General features: G+C 39.3%; 2 protein-coding genes across 5 annotated transcripts in view; one reads left to right on the top strand and one right to left on the bottom strand.

Moving 5' to 3' along the window:
* Siae (sialic acid acetylesterase) overlaps positions 1-7,879 on the bottom strand; it is a 34,936-nt gene extending 27,057 nt beyond the window's left edge. The window contains exons 1-2 of one of the 2 annotated variants that reach the window (XM_031344286.1): positions 7,748-7,879; positions 3,478-3,639 (exon numbers count right to left, since the gene is read on the bottom strand). In XM_031344286.1, coding sequence (XP_031200146.1) covers positions 3,478-3,639; positions 7,748-7,814 — 229 coding nt within the window. In that variant the 5' untranslated portion in view covers positions 7,815-7,879. Of the gene's footprint in view, positions 1-3,477; positions 3,640-4,507; positions 4,772-7,747 lie in introns of those variants that run through there. The other variant, XM_031344287.1, reaches the window with a different exon arrangement.
* Positions 7,880-7,945: 66 nt separating this feature from the next.
* Positions 7,946-19,226, top strand: Spa17 (sperm autoantigenic protein 17). 3 transcript variants are annotated; one of them, XM_031344289.1, is made up of 5 exons: positions 7,946-8,399; positions 9,619-9,799; positions 14,715-14,785; positions 16,686-16,763; positions 18,919-19,226. In XM_031344289.1, the coding sequence occupies exons 2-5, from the start codon at positions 9,646-9,648 to the stop codon at positions 19,060-19,062; spliced, it is 447 nt and encodes a 148-aa protein (XP_031200149.1). In that variant the 5' UTR covers positions 7,946-8,399; positions 9,619-9,645; the 3' UTR covers positions 19,063-19,226. The 3 variants fall into 3 exon arrangements, with proteins under 3 accessions (XP_031200149.1, XP_031200148.1, XP_031200150.1); XM_031344288.1 differs by having other exon boundaries at positions 7,948-8,102; XM_031344290.1 differs by having other exon boundaries at positions 8,109-8,272.
* Positions 19,227-20,023: the final 797 nt, after the last annotated feature.

Below are 20,023 nucleotides of genomic sequence, written 5' to 3'. Positions count from 1 at the left end.
AACATTTTGTCGAGCACTCCATCAGGTAAATGACAAAGATGAACTCCAACCCTGGGTTACGCTGATAAGAAAGCCATGCAAATTGACTAGGGCTTCATGATTTCACATATAACAGCATGGCTGGTGGTTTGCCTCTGATAACTGATCTGCATATTATAGCTAAGGGCATCCACAAAGATAGAGCTGTCTACCTTTTTCTCTCCATCTTCCCCAGTTAACTCAAGACGGAAACCATAATCACAAGGACAAAATGAAAATAATTTGTTCAGAGACATGATTAGTCATAAAGCATTTTCTTGCTTTTCTTCTTATTAATCAAATCAAATGTTAATTTTTTTCAGGTTATTGTGGTGAATACCAAGAAGGGGAAGGGGTACCCATGGCCTTTATCTTCCTAAAAGGATAACCTAGGGCTCACAAAAAACAGCTCTCTTCATTTCTCCACACCAAACCTGACTCTTCATCCACTGAAACATGATCCTGTGGCTTTTAAATATGGCTTGAAGGTGAAAGATGCCTTACTGCATAAACCATCCCTTACAACCTACATTTATTCTTTTTTTTTTTTCAAGACAGGGTTTCTCTGTACAGCCCTGGATGTCCTGGAACTCACTCTGTAGACCAGGCTGTCCTCGAACTCAGAAACCCCAAGTGCTGGGATTAAAGGCATGTGCCACCACTGCCCAGCTGACCTACATTTTATTCTATAGCTTACAATTCAAATCTACCACCACCAAACAATGAAATAAGAAAAAAATCAATGCTTTATATAAGTAAAACTGTTTATGAAAATGATATAAGCCATACCATGTTGTGGCAGGTACACCTTAGGGTGGGTTCTAAAGTTATAGCCTTGTATTATTCTTGCTCCTCTGGAACAAACAGAACCTGTGACTTGCATTCAATAGTTCTACAGTGAAGAAGAGGGCAAATGTCCCTCTTGAGACTTGGTTATAGTAAATGGGGAAGAAGGAGTAAAGTCGATGGCACCTCAGTCACAATGACTATCATTAAGAAAACAAATGACATCCGATACTGATGAGGATGTGGGGAAGAGGAACCTTATTTACTACCAATAGGAATATAAACTGACTAAAAATCTATGAAAATTAATATGTAGCCAGCCTGGTCTACAGAGCAAGTTCCAGGACAGCCATAGCTACACAGACAAATCCTGTCTCAAAAATGACTAAGGATAAGTCAGGCAAGGGGTGGAGGAAGGGCAGGCGAGTGAATATGAGCAAAATACAATGATACATATGTGTGAAATGCCAACAATTAAACCCACAATTTCATATGCTTTCAAAAGTAGACTGGGAATATAGCAGAGAGAGTACTTGCCTAGCATGTATAATGCCCTGGATTCAGTCCCCAGCACTATGTAACCTGGGTGTGGTAGTTTATTCCTATGATCCCACCCTTTAGGGAACAGAAGTAGAAGAACAAGAACTTCAATATAATTCTCAGCTACAGAAAAAAAAAAAAAACTAGGCACAGAGCATAGGCAGTTTTGGAATTCTTCACTTTCAGTGTATCTTACAGATCACAAAGAGGCTGGAGAGATAGCTCAGCTGTTAAGAGAACACGCTGCTCTTGTAATGGATCTGAGTTTAGTTCCCAGCATCCACTCTTCTACATCTTTATCCCTTCCTCAGAGAGACCTCTTTGTTCTCACCTTGAACCTTCATCCTCACAGCTACTCTCTCAGGTCAAGGCCTCTTCATGTGTATCTGTATGTCATAAGAGCCTCCTAACAGCTCTGTCAACCCTATCAGTCTGCTCATGTGCCTTTATTGCTTAAAGTCTACAGACCCAGGGTTTAAATGCTTTAGCAGAGACAAACGAGCTGCCATACTGGCCCGACTACTGGCACCCATCATCAGTCACTTAGCCCAGTGTCCCAGACCAACCTACCTCCATGGGATTTCTCCAGTGTTACTGATTACTCTAAGCCCTGTGTCTATATCCAGGATGTTCCCTCTTTCAAGACCAGCCTTAAACTAAGTCCATTACTGTATACCTTGCTAAGCACTCTCTCTCTCAATCTCTCTCAATCTCTTTCTCTCTCTCTCTCTCTTTCTCTCTCTCTTTCTCTCTCTCTCTCTCAATCTCTCAATCTCTCTCCTTCTCTCTCTCCCTCTCCCCCCCCCCTCTCTCTCTCTCTCTCTCACACACACACACACACACACACATTCAAAAACACATATTCTGTCCTTCCTTACTGTGGTACATATCTCACAGAACTACAAGTGCTCTTTATTTTTCTGCCTCCTCCTCTAACCTTCAGGCTTCATTAAGCAATAGGCTACATCTGTTTTATTCATCACTTCATCATCAGTAACTAGCACAGTATCTCGCACATAGTAGGAACTCAATAAATATTTGAATGACTGAATAAATAATAGTAGCAGTAGTGATAACAATAATGACCACTCAAGTTAATGTGCCAAGCATTGTTCCAACTACTTTATATGCATTTACTCCTCATAATAATCCATTAAGAATTAGTACTACCCCCACTTTATACATGGAAAACAAACTGTCACAGAGATATTTAATATTTTATTAAATTACATACCTAAAAATAACAGTCAGAATCAGAACTCAGACAGTAAACTAAAAATTCAAGTTCTTCACAAGATCTCCAAATTGACTCTTTTCTAAAATAGTAGCAGAACTTATTTCAACTTTATTTTGTGTGTGTGTGTGTACGTGCGTGTGCATGTACTTGTGTGTCTATGTGCCCAGAGTAGCCAAAAGAGGGCATCAGATCCCCTGGAGCTGGAGTTACAAGGAGTTATGAGTCACCCTATCTAGGTGGGTGCTGGAAACTAAACACAGGTCCTCTGCAAGAGCAGCATGAGCTCTTAGCCTCTGAGCCACCCTCTCACCTCTAAACTACCTGCCTCTCTTGCATGTACAGTTCATCCCAACTATCATTTTCTGTGACAACTTTCCATAGCAACTATATTGAAGTGGATGTCTTCTCTAGCTCTTGGAACTCCACAGATATTTTATGTGTTCATCCAATGACTACATAATTTGTTCTGTTCAATGAGCTCCTTGGCAAAGGGGACTTTGAGCTTTGTTACCATCTGTGGTATCTTCAGTACCTACCCACATAGTAAATACTCTAATAACTCTTATGGATGGATGGATGGATGGATGGATGGATGGATGGATGGATGAATAGATAGATAAATAGATGGATGATGAATAGATGTATGTATGGATGGATGATGGATAGATGATGGATGACGGATAGATGATGGATGATGGATAGATGGATGTGTGATGGATGGATGGATGGATGATGGATGATGGATAGATGATGGGTGGATAATGGATGGATGATGGATGGATGATGGATGGATTGATGGACTGACAATTTGAGCTGGAACCATAAGCATTGATTTTCAGGTAATCCAGCAGGTGGCAGAAGAGGACAATAACTGAACAGCGAATAGGCTGCCTTACCTTTCACACTCGTCACTTTCTTCATGATGGTTTCCTGACCTTGGCACAAGGTCACTGTCACTGTGGCCCCAGGTGTACCAAAGCCCCAGATCACCGCCCCTGAAGGCTCCTTCTGAAGCACCATGTAATTATCGATGTATGAAGCAAAGCGAAAACCAATACCTAAAAATATCAACAAACACGTAGGAGAACATAATCAAGGAGATTCAGCATCAAGTGGATCTAGTAAAAGAGAAGTAACATATAGTCCCTATACAAAAGAATATGAGTCTTCTTAAGCCTTTTACTCTTCCAAAACCAGGTCTTGTTGCTCCAGATTAAATAAACAACATAATAAGAACAGTTTCCAGGCTGGCGAGATGGCTCAGCAGGTAAGAACACTGACTGCTCTTTCAAAAGTCCTGAGTTCAAATCCCAGCAACCACATGGTGGCTCATAACCACTTGTAATGAGATCTGATATCCTCTTCTGGTGTGTCTGAAGACAGCTACAGTGTACTTATATAATAATAATAAATAAATCTTTGGGCTGGAGTGAGCAGGGGCTGAGCGAGTGGAGTTGACCAGAGCAGGAGCAAGCAGGGCCAACCGAAGCGAGCGGGGTTGACCAGAGTGATCAGAGGTCCTAAAATTCAATTCCCGACAACCACATGAAGGCTCACAACCATCTGTACAGCTACAGTATACTCACAGCCATAAAATAAATAAATAAATCTTAAAAAAAAAAAAAAAAGAACAGTTTCCAACAACATGAATCACAGCAGAACATGACCATTAAGAGAAACTTAGAACCCAGGATAACAACTAATATACAAACTCTCCTTCCTTCCCCTTCATAGTTCTTGGCCAGCCCCTGACCCTTGCTCTAAAACGTGGCTCTAGAATTTAACATTCCTTCCTCAAATCACTAAAATGAACCTTCCATGCACCTCACAGATGGTGTTTATAAGAAAAATAAGCCACTTCCTTCCCTAACTTGCCATCCCTGTGCCCACTCCCAGCAGCTCACAGTTCCTCTAATGTTGCTGTACCCATCATTAGCTCCTCCTCTCCACCCTATCAGCTCACAGCTCCTCTAATGTTGCTGTACCCATCATTAGCTCCTCCTCTCCATCCTATCAGTGCCAAACCCCTTCAAGCCTTTGGGGCTTGCTGTTGTTTATGTTGTTGTTGATGATGATGTCATTTTGTTGATTGTTTTAGTTTGTTTGTTGTCTTTGATGACCTGGTATACCACACTTATGACTGTGACAATCCTTCCTTTCCAGTAAGTCTGGATAAATCAGGAGATAAAAATAAGATCATCTTTTGCTGCAGACCTGGAGACAGAAGGTTAAAATCTCTGAGAAAAGGTCTTGTCACCATTTCACAAGCAAAGAAGAGAGGAGGCATACTTGCATATTGGATTCTGTGCTAAGAGTCACTAACAAGACTGAGTAAGAATTCACTTTAACGAGATCATTTCTATTTTTAACTCATAGCCTATATCGGAGTACTTTTTAAATAACAAGCATTGATCCAAATGATCCCAGTGAGCTCATAGAAATTTAAGTAGGAAAATCATAAAACTTACATCCCAATTTGTCTCAGCAGGGGAGAGTTTTTTAAATCCTCCAAAGAAAATAATTTACAAAATTAAGGGCTTTTTGGGTTGGTTTGGCTGGTTTTTGTTCTGTTTTGTTTTTTAATAAAAGTGATTGACAGGGATGAAAATTAGAATTAACAAAGCTGACATTTTCCTCTCTGGAAGCTACAAAAGATGGCAGGCCCCCTAGGCTATACTTAACAGGGCAGTAGAGCTAATGGGGGTCCCCTCACTAGCTTGGTGGCCTAATAATACTGCTCTTTAAGTAACAGGCTAACCCTAAGAATCCTCAGCTCTCCTTCTCACTCCAGAGCTAGTTCATTCAGGAAGCGTACATGACAATCAAAGATTATCCAGAAGGCTTAACAAGCTCAAGATGCATGTACCATGAGCAAAATACTCTGGGACCACAACATCCCAGAATTGCATAAGCAAGTTGGCAGCCTGCTGGGGAAACCGGGAGGCATATGTGTGGGAGGGCCCTGTCTTGGGTAGATACAGAACAAAAGCTGAAAAGCAAAGGCATAAATAAGAGCTAAGAGGATAGAGGACTGGAGTTAGAAGGAGTGAAGAAAATATTGCTTACATAGGCAACAATGTTACAGTCCATAGGATGGGGAACGCCTTTTCAAGCCAGTCTGTGTTTGCCAACATTCATTTATAGAGCCTCATTGTGAATGGATTTATGGTGAGCAAAAAAAACTTTAGAGGTGGAAAAGATCTTTATAATTATGTTACTTACTGATCAAGAGATATAACCTAACCACATCAAGAGACTAGGGTACAAAAAGATTAAGCAATTTTTAAGAATAATTAGAACAGCTATGAATTCAATAAATATCTCTCTAGTGATACCTAGTACTTTATACATTGAGACTGTAACACTGGAAGGAAAAATAATTCCAAGAATAGATAAAAATTCCTGCTGCTGAGGATCTTACAATCTACTAGGAGCTTACTCGTGTGATAGAGTTCTTAAGATACAGAAGACAGTAATGTCTTTGACTGGCCTCAGAAAGTAGTCTCTGACAGAATTAGAATCCATGTCATCTAATTCCAAAGGTATTACAATTTCCTTTGTGCTGGTTTCATTGTGATGGTAATGCAAAGAAAAATTATATACCCTACCCTGAGCAGAAAAGATGGAGAAACATACTGGGGAACTGAACAATGAACAAAAGAGCCACACCTCATAAGCGCCAGGCATATCCAAACATGGATATTTTTAAGGTATTGGAGTTTTCCCTTCATTTTGGGACCTGAAGTGGAAAACAAGAATGAGTGCTTTGGGGAAGACGCTGTCATAAGCAGACTAACAAACAATTTTAGGATAATAGTCACTTCTGGTGGGAACCCAGCAGATGTACTAAGGAGTACTTTACTGGCAGTCTCGATAAAAACTCACAGGGTTATAGTTCTCCAACTGGGTAGTGAAGGTATAGGTCCTTTCACTGTCAAATGTAACTTTTTATTGCCTTCAAAACATGAGCAAAAGAAAGTGCTAAAGGAAAGATGTTAGGTAGGAAGTAGGAGGAAGAGCTGAGGGAGCTAGATCTGGGGCCAAAAAAAAAAAAAAGAAAATGAATACAGTCAAGGTAATCAAGGTCACCAAATATGGCCCAAAGGAAATAAAACAGTGATATTAAATGTGACAGCCCTTAAAAGAAAAACTAAGGAAATGGTGGCTCTGGTGCCTTTACCTTCTCCCCACCTCCTATGATGGGCCCCCAAAATCATGAAAGGGTTGAGAGATGGGGAGCCACCAGTACAGGGTACTAGCTTTAAAACTGAAAGCCCACCGACAGGCTGCTGTCTGTCTGGTGCCAGAGTAGAACACGATCATGCCAATTTTTCCCACTCCAACCTTCAGTTCATTTGCTGTGATAATGGAAACCCAAATTCTTAGCATTCCAGAAAAGACCTTTACCACTGAGCTATATTCCCAACCCCTCAAATTTCATTTATCGACAGTCTTTGGGGTCCACTCTTTCAGTGATCCAAAGAAGAGAAAGAGTGGGTGGATCCAGCATTAACCCTTTACTTTAAATGAACAGATTCCTATCTTTTGGTATCTCCGTGCTGAGGGCAATGTACAGCCCAGGTTAGTCAGATGACAAGCTCTGACCCATACAATGGCCAGTGTGAATCAGCTCCCTCCCCAGTGTGATGAGTCTTACCCCTCCACTAATATCTCTTAGACTGCATCAAAAATTAGAGCTGAACCTTAAATTATTCTGAGCTAGTGAGGGGGTTGTATTTCTTAGCCCTAATAACCACTTAAACTAGTAAAAATTTAATTCCCTCAAGGCATCCATCCCGATGGAAGCCCTCCCCAAGGGCACCACTGAGGGGGCAGGTGTTGAAGTATTTTGGATGACTCAGACACCTGTTTCCAAATATTATCTAACTAGCTTCGCCCCCTTCTCTTTGAGCTCTCCTAAAGGGTTCGGTCTGGGGACATTGGAGCCTGCTCCAATGGGTAAACCGAAGTCTCTCTCTGCCTCCTATGCGGCAAATGAAGGACTCTGCATGGAAAAAGGCAATCGATGGGCCCAGCAGTACCTTAAGCCAGGACTAGGTGGAAAAAGACCAGTTTTGACTCAAACCAGACCTTTAAAGGGGACGCATGCCAAGATCCTGCAGAGGATCTCAAAGGCAAGGGTCCGGCAGAGCTGTGACACCTCACCTGCACTCCTGCTGACCCGCGCGATTATGAGCAGCATTAGCCAAAACACAGGCCCGGGGGAAACCATGTTAGTGGCTCTGACTAACCCGCAGGACTCAGGAAGAGTCCTTAGGCGGGGGCGGGGATAGGGACAGAGGCGTGGTCTTGCGTGATGGGCGGGGCCTGGGAGGGTCTACCTAGCGGGCCCCACCCTCAAGCCTTCAGTACGCGAAACCATCAGCGGCTCAGGACAGGGCGCTCCTGTCTCTTTCCGGCCTCCGTAGTTTAAAAAAAAAAAAAAGAAAAAAAAAAACGGTTACCCAGCAACGAGATAAAACACTGGAACCATCCTCACCAGCTTGAAGAGAAAGAAGAGGTGAGGCAGTTTCCCCCACTCCCTCTCCAATGTGGAGGCTTCACCTTTTTCCTTCGTGTCGTAGTCTCTCCGCTTCTCCAACACTCCCGCAACTCCTGGACCAGATAGGGAGCTTGGCAAGCCCTTTCTCGGAGAATCTGGAACGCTAGGTCGTCGACGTCCCGCCCACGGTTTGACCTGCCTTCCCCCTCGACCGCTTGTCCTCCCCCGCCCGGTTCAGGGCTCTCACAACTTTCAAGATTCGATATCTAATCTCCTGTTTGTGCCCAAAAGAGAGAAAGGGAAGAGTCTCCACAGGTTAGGCCTTGTTAAACCTCTAGTCCTCCACCTCCACCCCAACCAGCTCCGCCTTTGCGCTTCTCCTGGTAACACAAGCCCAGGCCCGAAGCTCTCTTCTCAGTGACCAAATCTTTTGTCAGCTACCTTTAAGCCAGTCCTCGAATAATAAAATAGAAGGCCTGACAAAACCAGAAAATAAAACTCTCCAAACTTCAAAAGTTGGATTCCAAAACCACGACCTCCCTTTCTCAATCCCTTATCAGAAAGCAGAGGCGCTTGAGAACATTATAGGCCATGTTTCAGAAGTTAGGGCTGAGAAACAAGTGAAATTATTCAACAAATTATAATAACTTCTAGAACGACTAGTTTTTGTTTTCTTGCTTTTTGTTTGATTGTTGGGTTTTCGAGACAGGGTTTCTCTGTGTAGCTCCTGGCTGTCCTGGAACTCACCACGAAGACCAGGCTCTCCTTGAACTCACAAAGATCCACCTTCCCTTGCCTCCCTAGTGCTGGACTTTAAACAGTTTCTTCTTAGCAATGTAAAGGGGATTGATTATACCAGCTTCTCATCAATCATTGTCTCTTCAATATTGTAGGCTAGCAAAATCTACCCTCACCTTTTAAGGACAGAAAGACAAAGTACTTATATATCTAGTGAAAAACGTGGTTCTCTAACTTTGAAAATAGGTATTTGTCCAATTTAATGGATCTGCACTTATAACACTATAATTCACCAAGTATGATGATTATCCACTAGGCTGGCTCTAATCCCTGCACTTGGAATAGAGACAAGTAGATCTGAGTTAGAGAGCAGCCTGGTCTACATAGTTCCAGAACAGCCAGAGCTATGTCTCAGAAAACAAGCAAAAACAAAACAAAATGGTTCAGTGGTAGAATTCAAAACTCTAGGAGAAATAGGTAGACTTGGTAGGGTGAATTTGATGTTCATTTAGTGTGTGTGTGTGTATGGGCACAGCCTCGGTGATGCAGCCTGCCTATGGAAGACAGAGAAGAGGTTGTGAGAATCAGTTCACTTCTGCCACAATATGGTTTGCATGGATTTAATTCAGATCTACTGAGATATAGCACCAGGGCCTGGATTGTGTGACTTTTTTTCATTTCAGAGTCCAAAATATGGTATGTGTGTTTGAGAAATTATTTGAGTCGGGATAATGAGTTCATTTGTGGTACTTGTGATTATATAATTTAAATTAGGCACTTTTCACTGAATCTTTAGGTACCATAGGCAATTCTTTCCGAGGAGATGTCGATTCCTTTCTCCAATACCCACTACCGAATTCCACAAGGATTTGGAAATCTTCTTGAAGGGCTGACACGGGAGATTCTGAGGGAGCAACCGGACAATATACCAGCTTTTGCCGCAGCGTATTTTGAGAACCTTCTAGAGAAAAGAGAGAGTAAGCTCTTTTTAAAAAAATAGGAATTTTAAAATAAACTAAGCATTTCATTATGGTAAAACTTAAGATTGAGGAATGTACATGTCTTCAGCCTGTGACCACCATATACATGCAAACACATATCTAGTACTCCCAACACACACATACACACACACACACATGAACCCATACACATGGGAACATGAAAACATATACACACAAAACCTTAAAAAATCATGGTCATTGTTGAGAAAGCCTTTATGAGGCAAGTAGTTGCAAATGCAGCTCTTACTATTGACAACAGGATGTGACAGTTCAGTCTCCAGGCCATCCTCACTGTATTTCTCATGGATGCAGTGTGGAAGGAGGCAGACCTATTCTCATGCATCCCTGCTTGCTGACTGCCTGTTCCTCCTGAGAGGATAATTTGCAGTTTTCTTTAAATTTTGATTCTTCTCATTTGAAAGTATTATAAGTGTTATAAAAATAATTCAACACTCCTTAGATTAAATAAATTGGGTTTCGCTGGGGTGTGTGAAACTGTTCTTCAACGAAGGCACAGAAACAAACTGCTTTGGCAAGTGAATTGCCAGCTGGGGAAGGTAATTTACATTCTAGATACTTTCCAGGTCCCATCCTGCATAGAGACTAAGGTTCATGCTAGCAGTGACTTTGATTTCAAGCCAAAGCGAAGTTCCTATACATCCTCTCATAAGTCCAATTTCCAAATCCCAGCCTTGACGATTCATGATGACGAGGATCTGGCCCAGAGGTCAGAAGGGGAATGATTATCATCATGTTAGTGCTTAAAACCTACCCTTGCCTAGAATAATCATGGTATATAAGGTTTGTTATCATTGCTTTAGGCAAAGTAGACTGGAAATACCCCTAAGCAAACAGATGTTCCTTCATAAATCATTTTACAGAGAGAGGAAACCCAGACCACGCCTAGAATCCAAACAGCTCACACATACTGAACAGCTCCACCCCCTGTCCCTTGTGATCCTGCCTTTGAAGAACTCAAAATTTCCACCAGTTTCCTGACTCCTGCTGGTCTTTCTCATATCTTTTTCATATCCACTCAGGTTGAATATTTACTGCACAATCTACAATATTAGTGGGGGAAAGCTCTTAAAATAAATTGTCTGATTAAAAGTAATGATTGTGTGAACATGAATTTGGTTATTGTAACATTAAGTTTTACAAATTCATGCAGTAAAAATCTTTAGTCATTTGTTTAATTTTAGAACTCAGGAACATACCATTAAAAAAAATTTTGAGTCATTGTTACCAGGTCACAGTAATAAAAACAATTGATGACTAATGGACTTAGAATATTAGTTCTCTGAAAAACAAATGGCTAAAACTATTTGAAAAAAAAACTTAAGCACCACACCCACTTCCACTTACGTCAACTAAAGGTGAATTACCAATTGTGATACAGTATAAAAACTTAGTTTTCACAAGTAAAGGCAAAATAAATGAGAGTGGACTTCTAGACCAACAATGTCCAGTCCCCCGCATGGAAAGAATTCCCTTGCCATCATTTTTCACCAGTGGTTAGTAATCCTCATTTTTGTGACAGGAAACCTGTTAATATATAGTGTAAGTGATAGCTCAAATCATTAGGAGAAAATGGACTTCTTATATAATATTGAAATCAAAATGAGAAAACAAAATCACATCAATTCTTTATATCATACACCCAGATAAATAATAAATTGATTCCAGATTTAAATATTAAAAAAGAAACCATATAAATGCTGGGAGAAAATATACTTCATCCCTTAAGAAAAACATCTTGTTGCCAAGTTGCTTCAAACTTAAGTGCAACAAGATTGATGGAACAGATTGATGGAACTGACAGCTCAAGAAGTCAGCTTGTGTGTAACAGAGCAGCATGAAGAAAACAAAACAACTGAGAAAAATGCTTGCAGTTTACATCCCAGCAGCCCAGTGAGTTAATAATCCTAATAAATAACTTGTAAAAATCATGTGTTTAATACATTTATATCAAGAGATAACAAACAGTTCACACAAAAATAAACACAAATAGCTCTTAACATGAGAAGCTACCCAAACTGACCCATAATAACAATCCCAATCAAAATTTCACTGGGCATATAGAGATGGCTTTGGGGTTAAGAGCACTTCTGCTCTTCCAGAAGACCCAAGTTCAGAGAGCAGCAGCCACCTGGGCAGCTTACAACTGCCTGTAACTGCAGTTCCGGGGGATCTGATTACTTGTTTCCCTGGGACAGTCACAAATACAGTAATGAAAAACAAAGGAGGATTGGAGAGATGGCTCAGTGGTTAAGAGTACCAACTGCTCTTCCAGAGGTCCTGAGTTCAAATCCCAGCAACCACATGGTGGCTCACAACCATCTGTAATGGAATCCAGTGCCTTTTTCTGGTGTGTCTGAAGACAGCTACAGTGAACTCATACACATAAAATAAATAAAATCTTTTAAAAAAAAAAAAAAAGAAATTATCATCAACTACCAACAACCACTATGTATTCTCAGAAAGCCAAAAGTTTGACAGTATGGTTTGTAGATAAGACTAAGAGAAATAAGCCCTCACACTCATTCCTACTAGAGATGGAACATATATCCACAGGATAGGAATTCTGTAGTATCTGTCAAACTTACATATTTATTAACTGTAAGCCAAGAAGTTCCTCCTCTATACATTTCATTGTCATTTGTGAAAAACAACCCAAATTACATATAGGGTTTTTTTTTTTTTTTAATTTTTGCACTGGCCTAAACAACAAGGCAAATCAGTCTTTAACTGATACTTCTAAAATTGCAAACCGAATTATACCCTTCCTCTTTAAACTTGACTTATCTGAGTTATTTGTGACAGTGATAAATGCTGACTAATATGTAGAGTTACTCTGGAAACTTTGTGACTGTATATAAAAGAATAAATCGAGTAAGTATGCTAGTATTGGGAATAAATTTGGAGTATAAAAATAATTTTTAAAAAAGTTTAATAAAGTTCTGTAATTTTGAACTTGAACTTTAAAATGTCAGTATGATCTTTTCTCTTTTGAAATGTAACTCGGAGAGTGAAGGCACCTGCTGGAAGGCTCAAAGCCTGAGTTCAGCCTCAGGACCGACTCCGGCAAGCTGTCCTCTGACTTCCAACCCTGGGCCCAAGCATGCTGTGTAAAGCATGCGTGCGTGCATGCATGTACACATACACACATAGACATGCATACACTTTTAAAATCTTTTAATGCAAGTAGTTTCTGGCTCCATACATTTTTAAAACCTCAAAATCGTGATCAACCAAATGTTAGTAGACATCTAGCCCCGAAGTTATCTCTGAATACCATTTCCCATGAACCAGACCTACAGTTCCATACATGAGGGATAAATACGTTAAGTCTAAGCTGACCATCTTAGGATCCCACAAAACAAGCTCCTAATGATTTCTAGGAGCTTCCAAATACCCGAATAAGCTACCACTGGCCAAATTATGGATAAATAGAGAATAATAATAATAATAATAATAATATAATTATATAGAAGTCAGTGGATGGGAAATCACTCAAGTTGCTAAGTATTTGTGAGCTCATAATGCTAAAACCAGACACACACACTCTTCATTGTCAGGTCACCTTAAGAACGTGCTGGGAGCCACCTGGTTATTTTGAAAACTGGAAAAAGAATCAAATCTTTGACCTTTGTTTCATTTAAAGGCCATATTTCAGGGTTACTAAACAGTTGACTGTTTTCTTTATCAAGTCCACCTCAAAATTCATACTGGTTAATTTAATTTTGAGCATTACCATTTTATACCCCTAAATAAGTTAAAGAACAATTATCAGCCCATAAAAATAGAACAGGATGATTTGTCTTCTGAGAAGATTGATAGCACTACCAATTAAGTATTCTTGTCAAAACAATCAAACCTAAATCATATGAAACCTGCAGCTCCAGCTACCAATCTACAGGGAATTCAAGGGCAAATGACCCTGGGACAATCCCCTGTGGACACAGTCAGAAATATCTGCCTTGGAAAATTCCAAAGGAAAACTGGCCCAATTTCATCAACAAATAAACTGCACAGAAAAATACAGTGCTGGTGGATTTTCCACTAAATATTACTTAAAAGGCATAACAAAAGGCATTATGTGTCCATTTTGAGGCTCTGATGTGACTAAGTATAGTAGACAAAGGGGAAATTTTAGATAGTTGGCTAGATACAGGATGATTGTAAGGAATTGTTAATGTTTTAGATGTGGTAATGGTACATGCTTATATTTTAAAGGTAGATATTTAAGTGTCTGCAGATAATATATAGACTGATATAGTGTTTGGGGGTGGCTTGAAAATAATCAGAAAATACATAGATAAAATGATAAAGAGCAGACTGATAATTATAGTCTCCATATATGTGCACATGGGACTTGTTAGAGCATCTTACTTTTGGAGTTCATAGTTTTTCCTGGTGGAAAGTTAAAGAAAACTATCTTTGAATAGAAATATTACTTGTCTATATGAACTGTTTACATAATGTGTCTCATTTGAAAACTCTCCCTTCTTTTCACTTTTCCAAATGTCCTGATCCTTTAGTTTATATTTTATATACTTTTCTTTGCATTTGCTAATGCATGTTTAAGTCCATTTATTTAAAATACTGACGTTTGTTCTGTGTCTTCCACTTTCTTAAGAGTTTTATGAAGACAGAAGATGTGAAGGTATTCAATGTTTTTGTAAATGAACCTAAGGGCTCATTCAGTGTTAGACTGGTCATCATATTTTAATAATTATTTATGTCTACAGTACTAGACTGTTCAGTGTCAGCAAGATTTTTCAACTGTCAGTAAAGAACCTCTGATTTGAAACAAGAAACTTGTTTCTGCATTGTTCTTGGTTCACTTTATTGAACACAAAATAAGTATAAAATTATTTTTGTTATTTAGAAACCAGCTTTGATCCAGCAGAATGGGGGGCTAAGGTAGAGGACCGCTTCTATAACAACCACGCATTCAAGGTATGGTCTTATAAACCCACCAGATTTGGATATATTTTTTTGTCTATAAAATAAATTGTATGGTCTCCCCAAGTTTCGAGAAGTATGTCAAGCATTAAATAACATATTGAAATGTTTTATGATGAGAAATACTCCTGTAAAGTATCTGAACTGAATACCAATACTTATCATGAATTTAAATGTGACAGCAGGAGAGAGGGCTTGGTCATTACACAATTACTCCCATCTAGTATTCTTTAAACTTGAGTATCACAAGTCATGAATTACATCTCATAAAATAAAACACTATTAGTCCAACTTTTTTCATTTACATGTTACAAAAAGACTAATTCAAATGGAAGATAATGATAGGGGTTTTTTCTTCAAAGTTAATCTCTTCAGTAACTGAACCCATTTTTATCATTAATAGTATTCTCAAAGATAGCCTTTCTTAACCAAAACTGTCCTGAATTGAGTTGAAGGCCTATATTACATGCTAGAAGTCAGTGTCTTGCTTTCACATCTCATAGGACTCTGGGTTTGTGCCATCCCTGGCAGTCAGTACATTATCTGGTTCTATGTTTGAGATGAGGAAGATTGATTGAGACAGCTTATGTGGGGTCAACATCATTGGCATCAATTGGAAACCTGATAAAATTAAGTCTCACACTAGACCCCATGTATCCAAATTAAAGGTTATATTTTAGCAGTATTACCGAAAGTAACTTGCAGATACTTTTAAAAAAATTTTAAATTAAAAAAAAAAAGCAACAACAACAAAAAAAAAGCTGGGCTCAATGGCCTGGCCCCATAATTGCAGCAGAAGCTGAGTCAGGAGGATCACCTGGGCCCAAAGGCTCAGTGCCAACATGAGTAGCACTAAAACCTATCTAAAAATAATAAAGGTATATAATCACTATATAGACAGAGAGTACACAGCTTTAATCCCAACACTTGAAAGGTAACAGCAGGCAGATCTCTGAGTTCTAAGCCAGCCTGATCTATAGAGTGAGTTCCAGGACAGCCAGTGATACAATAGAGAAAACGTTCTGTCCTTGTGTTACATAGAAAATTCAAAGTGTTTGTTTTACTTTTGGTTCCCAGGGTTTTATCTTATTCACTTCCATATGCTCAGATTTCTATTTTATATGTTAAAGACTCATCCTGAAGGCAATGAGCTAGCAGTGCCTCTGTTTGGTGGAAGACTGTACTAGCCATGTCAGACTCCTTCTTTCTCCAAAAGTGAAACTCACTTTCCTGATTTAATATAGTATCGTACCTTAATTGCATAAAGCAATGATTGACATTTTCATGCATTCATATAAGATGCTTGATCTTCATCCCCTATTACTCTCTCCCCAAATTACTTTCTCTTCTGTAATATTGACTTAGTTTTTGTTTTTTGTTTTTTGGGGGGTTTGGGGTTTTTTTGGGGGGGGTTGAGACAAGGTTTCTCTGTGTAGCATTGGCTCTCCTGGAACTTATTCTGTAGACCAGGCTAGCCTCAAAGTCAGAAATCCGCCTGTCTCTGCCTCCCAAGTGCTGGGATTAAAGGCGTGCGCCACCACTGCCCAGCATATTGACTTAGTTTTAAATCTATAATTATCATTAAAAAGTTATCTGGGCTTCATACTATGGAATACATCAACTTTTATTGCTATTGTAGAAAACTATCAACACTTTTTTAGACTGTCTTTAATATTTATTACCAAACTTTATCAGCTATTAGTGTAGGACAGTGGTTTATCCCGTGTTTTTGTTCACTTCCTTTTTTCCAAGACAAATTCTTGTTAGAAGACAAATATATCTTTAATTCTCCCTGCTTCTTAGTAGCCTAACTTCCAGTTTCTCTTAAACAGCATGGTCCACAAGTTAGCTACCTTCAAAACAATGTCCATGTGACCCTCTTCTCTCATTCTAGGAACAAGAACAAACTGAGAAATGTGAACAAGATCTAGCCAAGTCATCTGGGAGAGAAGAAACACCAGTTACTCCCTTCGTAAGTAGTATTTTTCATTTACTTTTGTATTCCTACACACAATAGCATCACTAACCTTAAAGGTGTGCATAAAATATACGTCAACATACTAGTTATATTATTGAAATTAGAATTTTTCTTCTAGATGATTAGATGTTAATTAGTGATAAACTGGAAGATTATTTTCAAAAACTCATTCTTCCCTTTAAAGATCTAGATCAGAAAATCTTTCCATGGGAAGAGGCAGACAGATGAACTTGGAGGCTCCTCTCATCTCTTAGATTGATATTCCACTTTGGAAATTTCTCCACTACTTATGTCACCACCACACACCACACAAAGACAAAGGCTAGAGATAATGCAAGGAAAGCCATTACTTACCACCAAATAAAATGGCTTTACAGAGTATGGCTTGTTCATGGTCCATGAAAGGTCTTCTATAGAAATGCTTGAGTGCCTTGATATTCTTTATCAAAGCCATCCAGAGAGAGGAAAGTTCCCCCTCAGAGATGCTTGCCACCTATCTCTGTTCAGCGGTGTGCTAAGGCTGTCACCTGGAGATAATTGCACACAATGCAACATCATTCTGATAATTTAAAGTCAGGCACCTGAGACTATTGAGGCTAAGGTAACACTATAAACCAGAGCTTTGGCAGTATTTTAGGAGGGCGGTGTTGTTTTATTTTGTTATTTCTCTGTAGAGACAGTTAAACATTTACTAATATAGCACATTATATTAAAACAAACAAATACAGCACATGATTGCCTGTATTATTTGTAGTCAAAACTAAGAAAGACTGGGCTTTCGTAAAAGAATTCATTCTGTACAATATCACAATTCAAACCTTTGAGTTCCTTTTCAGGTCCTAGTATCTCAGCAACACTTGATACCTAGAATGAACATTCCCCTCAAGGAGAACTTTACTTCCCACCCACTGAGACATGCTTTTTCTTACATTATTTAATTATTCTAGAGTAGTGTCGATACAATCCAGTTACCACTGCTATCAGATGTAATAGGAATTCAAAACTGTGAGTTTGTATTAAAGTCTCACTGATTTTTAACTTAAGAGTAATTCACTCAATTGGAGAATAATCTCAAAGAATTTTATGCCAGTCTATTTGTATTTAAAAGTTTGAGCTAAATGTACCTCACTGTTTGTAATGAAGGGGACTGAAGAGCTCAAAGTTCCGTCAATAGGTGACTGAGTGACTAAATCACTGAAGAGTGGCATCAGTACAAGGAAGCACAATGGCCATGTCCCTCCCATTCAAACTGAGCAAACCTACACACAAAGGAATAGCACAGGAAGGAGTGCAGAGATTTGTTGTTCCAGGGAAAAGTAATCGAAGGCCATTGTGATTAGCATGGTCTTGTTTTAAAATGAAAAGCATGTCTTCATGTAAATGTACTCATACGTAGAGAAAATTTGGATGGGTTCATAAACATACACAAATATACACACACACCAACCACTACAATTAATGGCTACTTAGGAGCAAGGTTTGGGAAAGCGAAAATATTTAAACTTTTCACAACAAGTGATAACTTGGGGATTCTTAAATGTGTCTTTAACATCTTTTTAGCTTAAAAAAGATACATTAAGGGCCATATATATTTTCAGTTCTACATTTAGGATCCATGAATTTTTCCAACTGTCAATTATACCTAAATTTAAAAGAAACTGTATGCACTGTTCTGCCAACCCTGATGTTAAACCCAATAGCAGTAGAGGAACTGACTTTCTGTTTGATGCCCAACCTCTAAATGTATGGCTTTCAATTGTCTAAACGTCTAGAGATTAGAATTTATCATTTTACTCTATCTTGTTTAATCATGATTATTTCAAAATAGCATATCTGCCGATGTTACACAGACACTGTACTTCAAGGACTCCCCATCCTAACATAATTTCTCAGGAAACTTAGAGTAGGTGCTGTCTGGGAACAACCAGAGAAAAGATGCAGACAATGATCTTGTATTAAGGCATATTGAAGAGTGGTAAACTGAATCCCTGTTCCTTTGGTATTCAGCCCTGGGTACACATACAGTGTGTTCCAGAATCCCCTCAGGAAGCAACAGACCTCAAACAATTGCATCTGTAAGCTGGCATTTCTGTGGCATCAAAATAAAACATTTTGGAAAAGTCTCTCACTTTCTCTCCTTTCAATGAAGGGGGAGTCTACTGAGGAAGAAAGAGAACAGGAGGAGGCGGCTGCTCTCAAAATTCAGTCCGCCTTCCGGGGACACGTGGCTAGAGAAGAGGTAAAGAAGATGAAGTCAGATAAGAGTGAAAACCTGAAAGCAGAGAACAATTGAGACCACAGGTTTTACCCCCGAAACATGAAAAGTAATCCAAATCCATCGGTGTTGTGATTGTCTTTTTTTCTTCAGTAAGGAAGACATGATATTGTGGAATAACATTTGTTGCTGTTGTGGAAATCTGTCACAAGCATTTGTTTAATAAACATGCCATTGAAATACACCCCTTGAAGATTTCCCTGGGAACAGGAGGATTTGCTATACTTGTCCCAAGCCTATGTATAAATGCCTCTGAATTCAGCATCTGAACAGAAGTGTTTAAGGACTTCAGAGACCTTGGGTCATGTGGTCTAATACCTAACAAGTAAAGTCTCTCTAACCCACCCCTAGAAACTGAGCTTTAAGCCCATGTTTCTCTTCTGTGGTAACATATTAAGCCTTTTCAGTGTAGTCTTGGTGATGGTGGTAGTGGTGAACCCCAGGGCTCTGGCTGACATATATTTTGTGCACTAAGCTTTTTTAATAGTTTGAATTATTATAAAGATAAGTTCAGATCCTGCCTTACTGTAAATTGTACCCATCCATGTTCACTTGTCATAAGCAAGGCAACTATTCATTGAAAATGTACTGAACACCATTAATGTGCTGAATTAGTAGCAAATATTTACTGCTTTGATCACACAGCTTACTGTTGTTTTGTCTTCGTGAGACAGGCCTTGAGTATGTAGCCCTTCTTAAAAGTCTCTTTTGCTGATTACTGTTCCACTCCAACCATTAGACACATTAGAGGGCCATCAGTCCTTCTAAACCCAATCACTGAACTCCTTTTAATATTTACCTGCCCGTGTCACCCACTCTCATGACTTCATAAACCATCTCCACATGATTGTCAGACCTTGCTTCTCTCCAGCTCTAACCTGGTATAGTGTGGGGAGCCGCAGCTGCTACCTTATACATATATATTGAACACCTGGTCTCCGGCCAGAGCAGAGAGCATTGAGATAAACAAGCCTTAGTT

This window comes from Mastomys coucha, unplaced genomic scaffold, assembly GCF_008632895.1.
Source record: "Mastomys coucha isolate ucsf_1 unplaced genomic scaffold, UCSF_Mcou_1 pScaffold23, whole genome shotgun sequence".
Taxonomy (NCBI): Eukaryota; Metazoa; Chordata; class Mammalia; order Rodentia; family Muridae; genus Mastomys; species Mastomys coucha.
The sequence above is the reverse complement of the archived record's forward strand: the minus strand, read 5'-3'. Positions and strand labels throughout refer to the sequence as shown.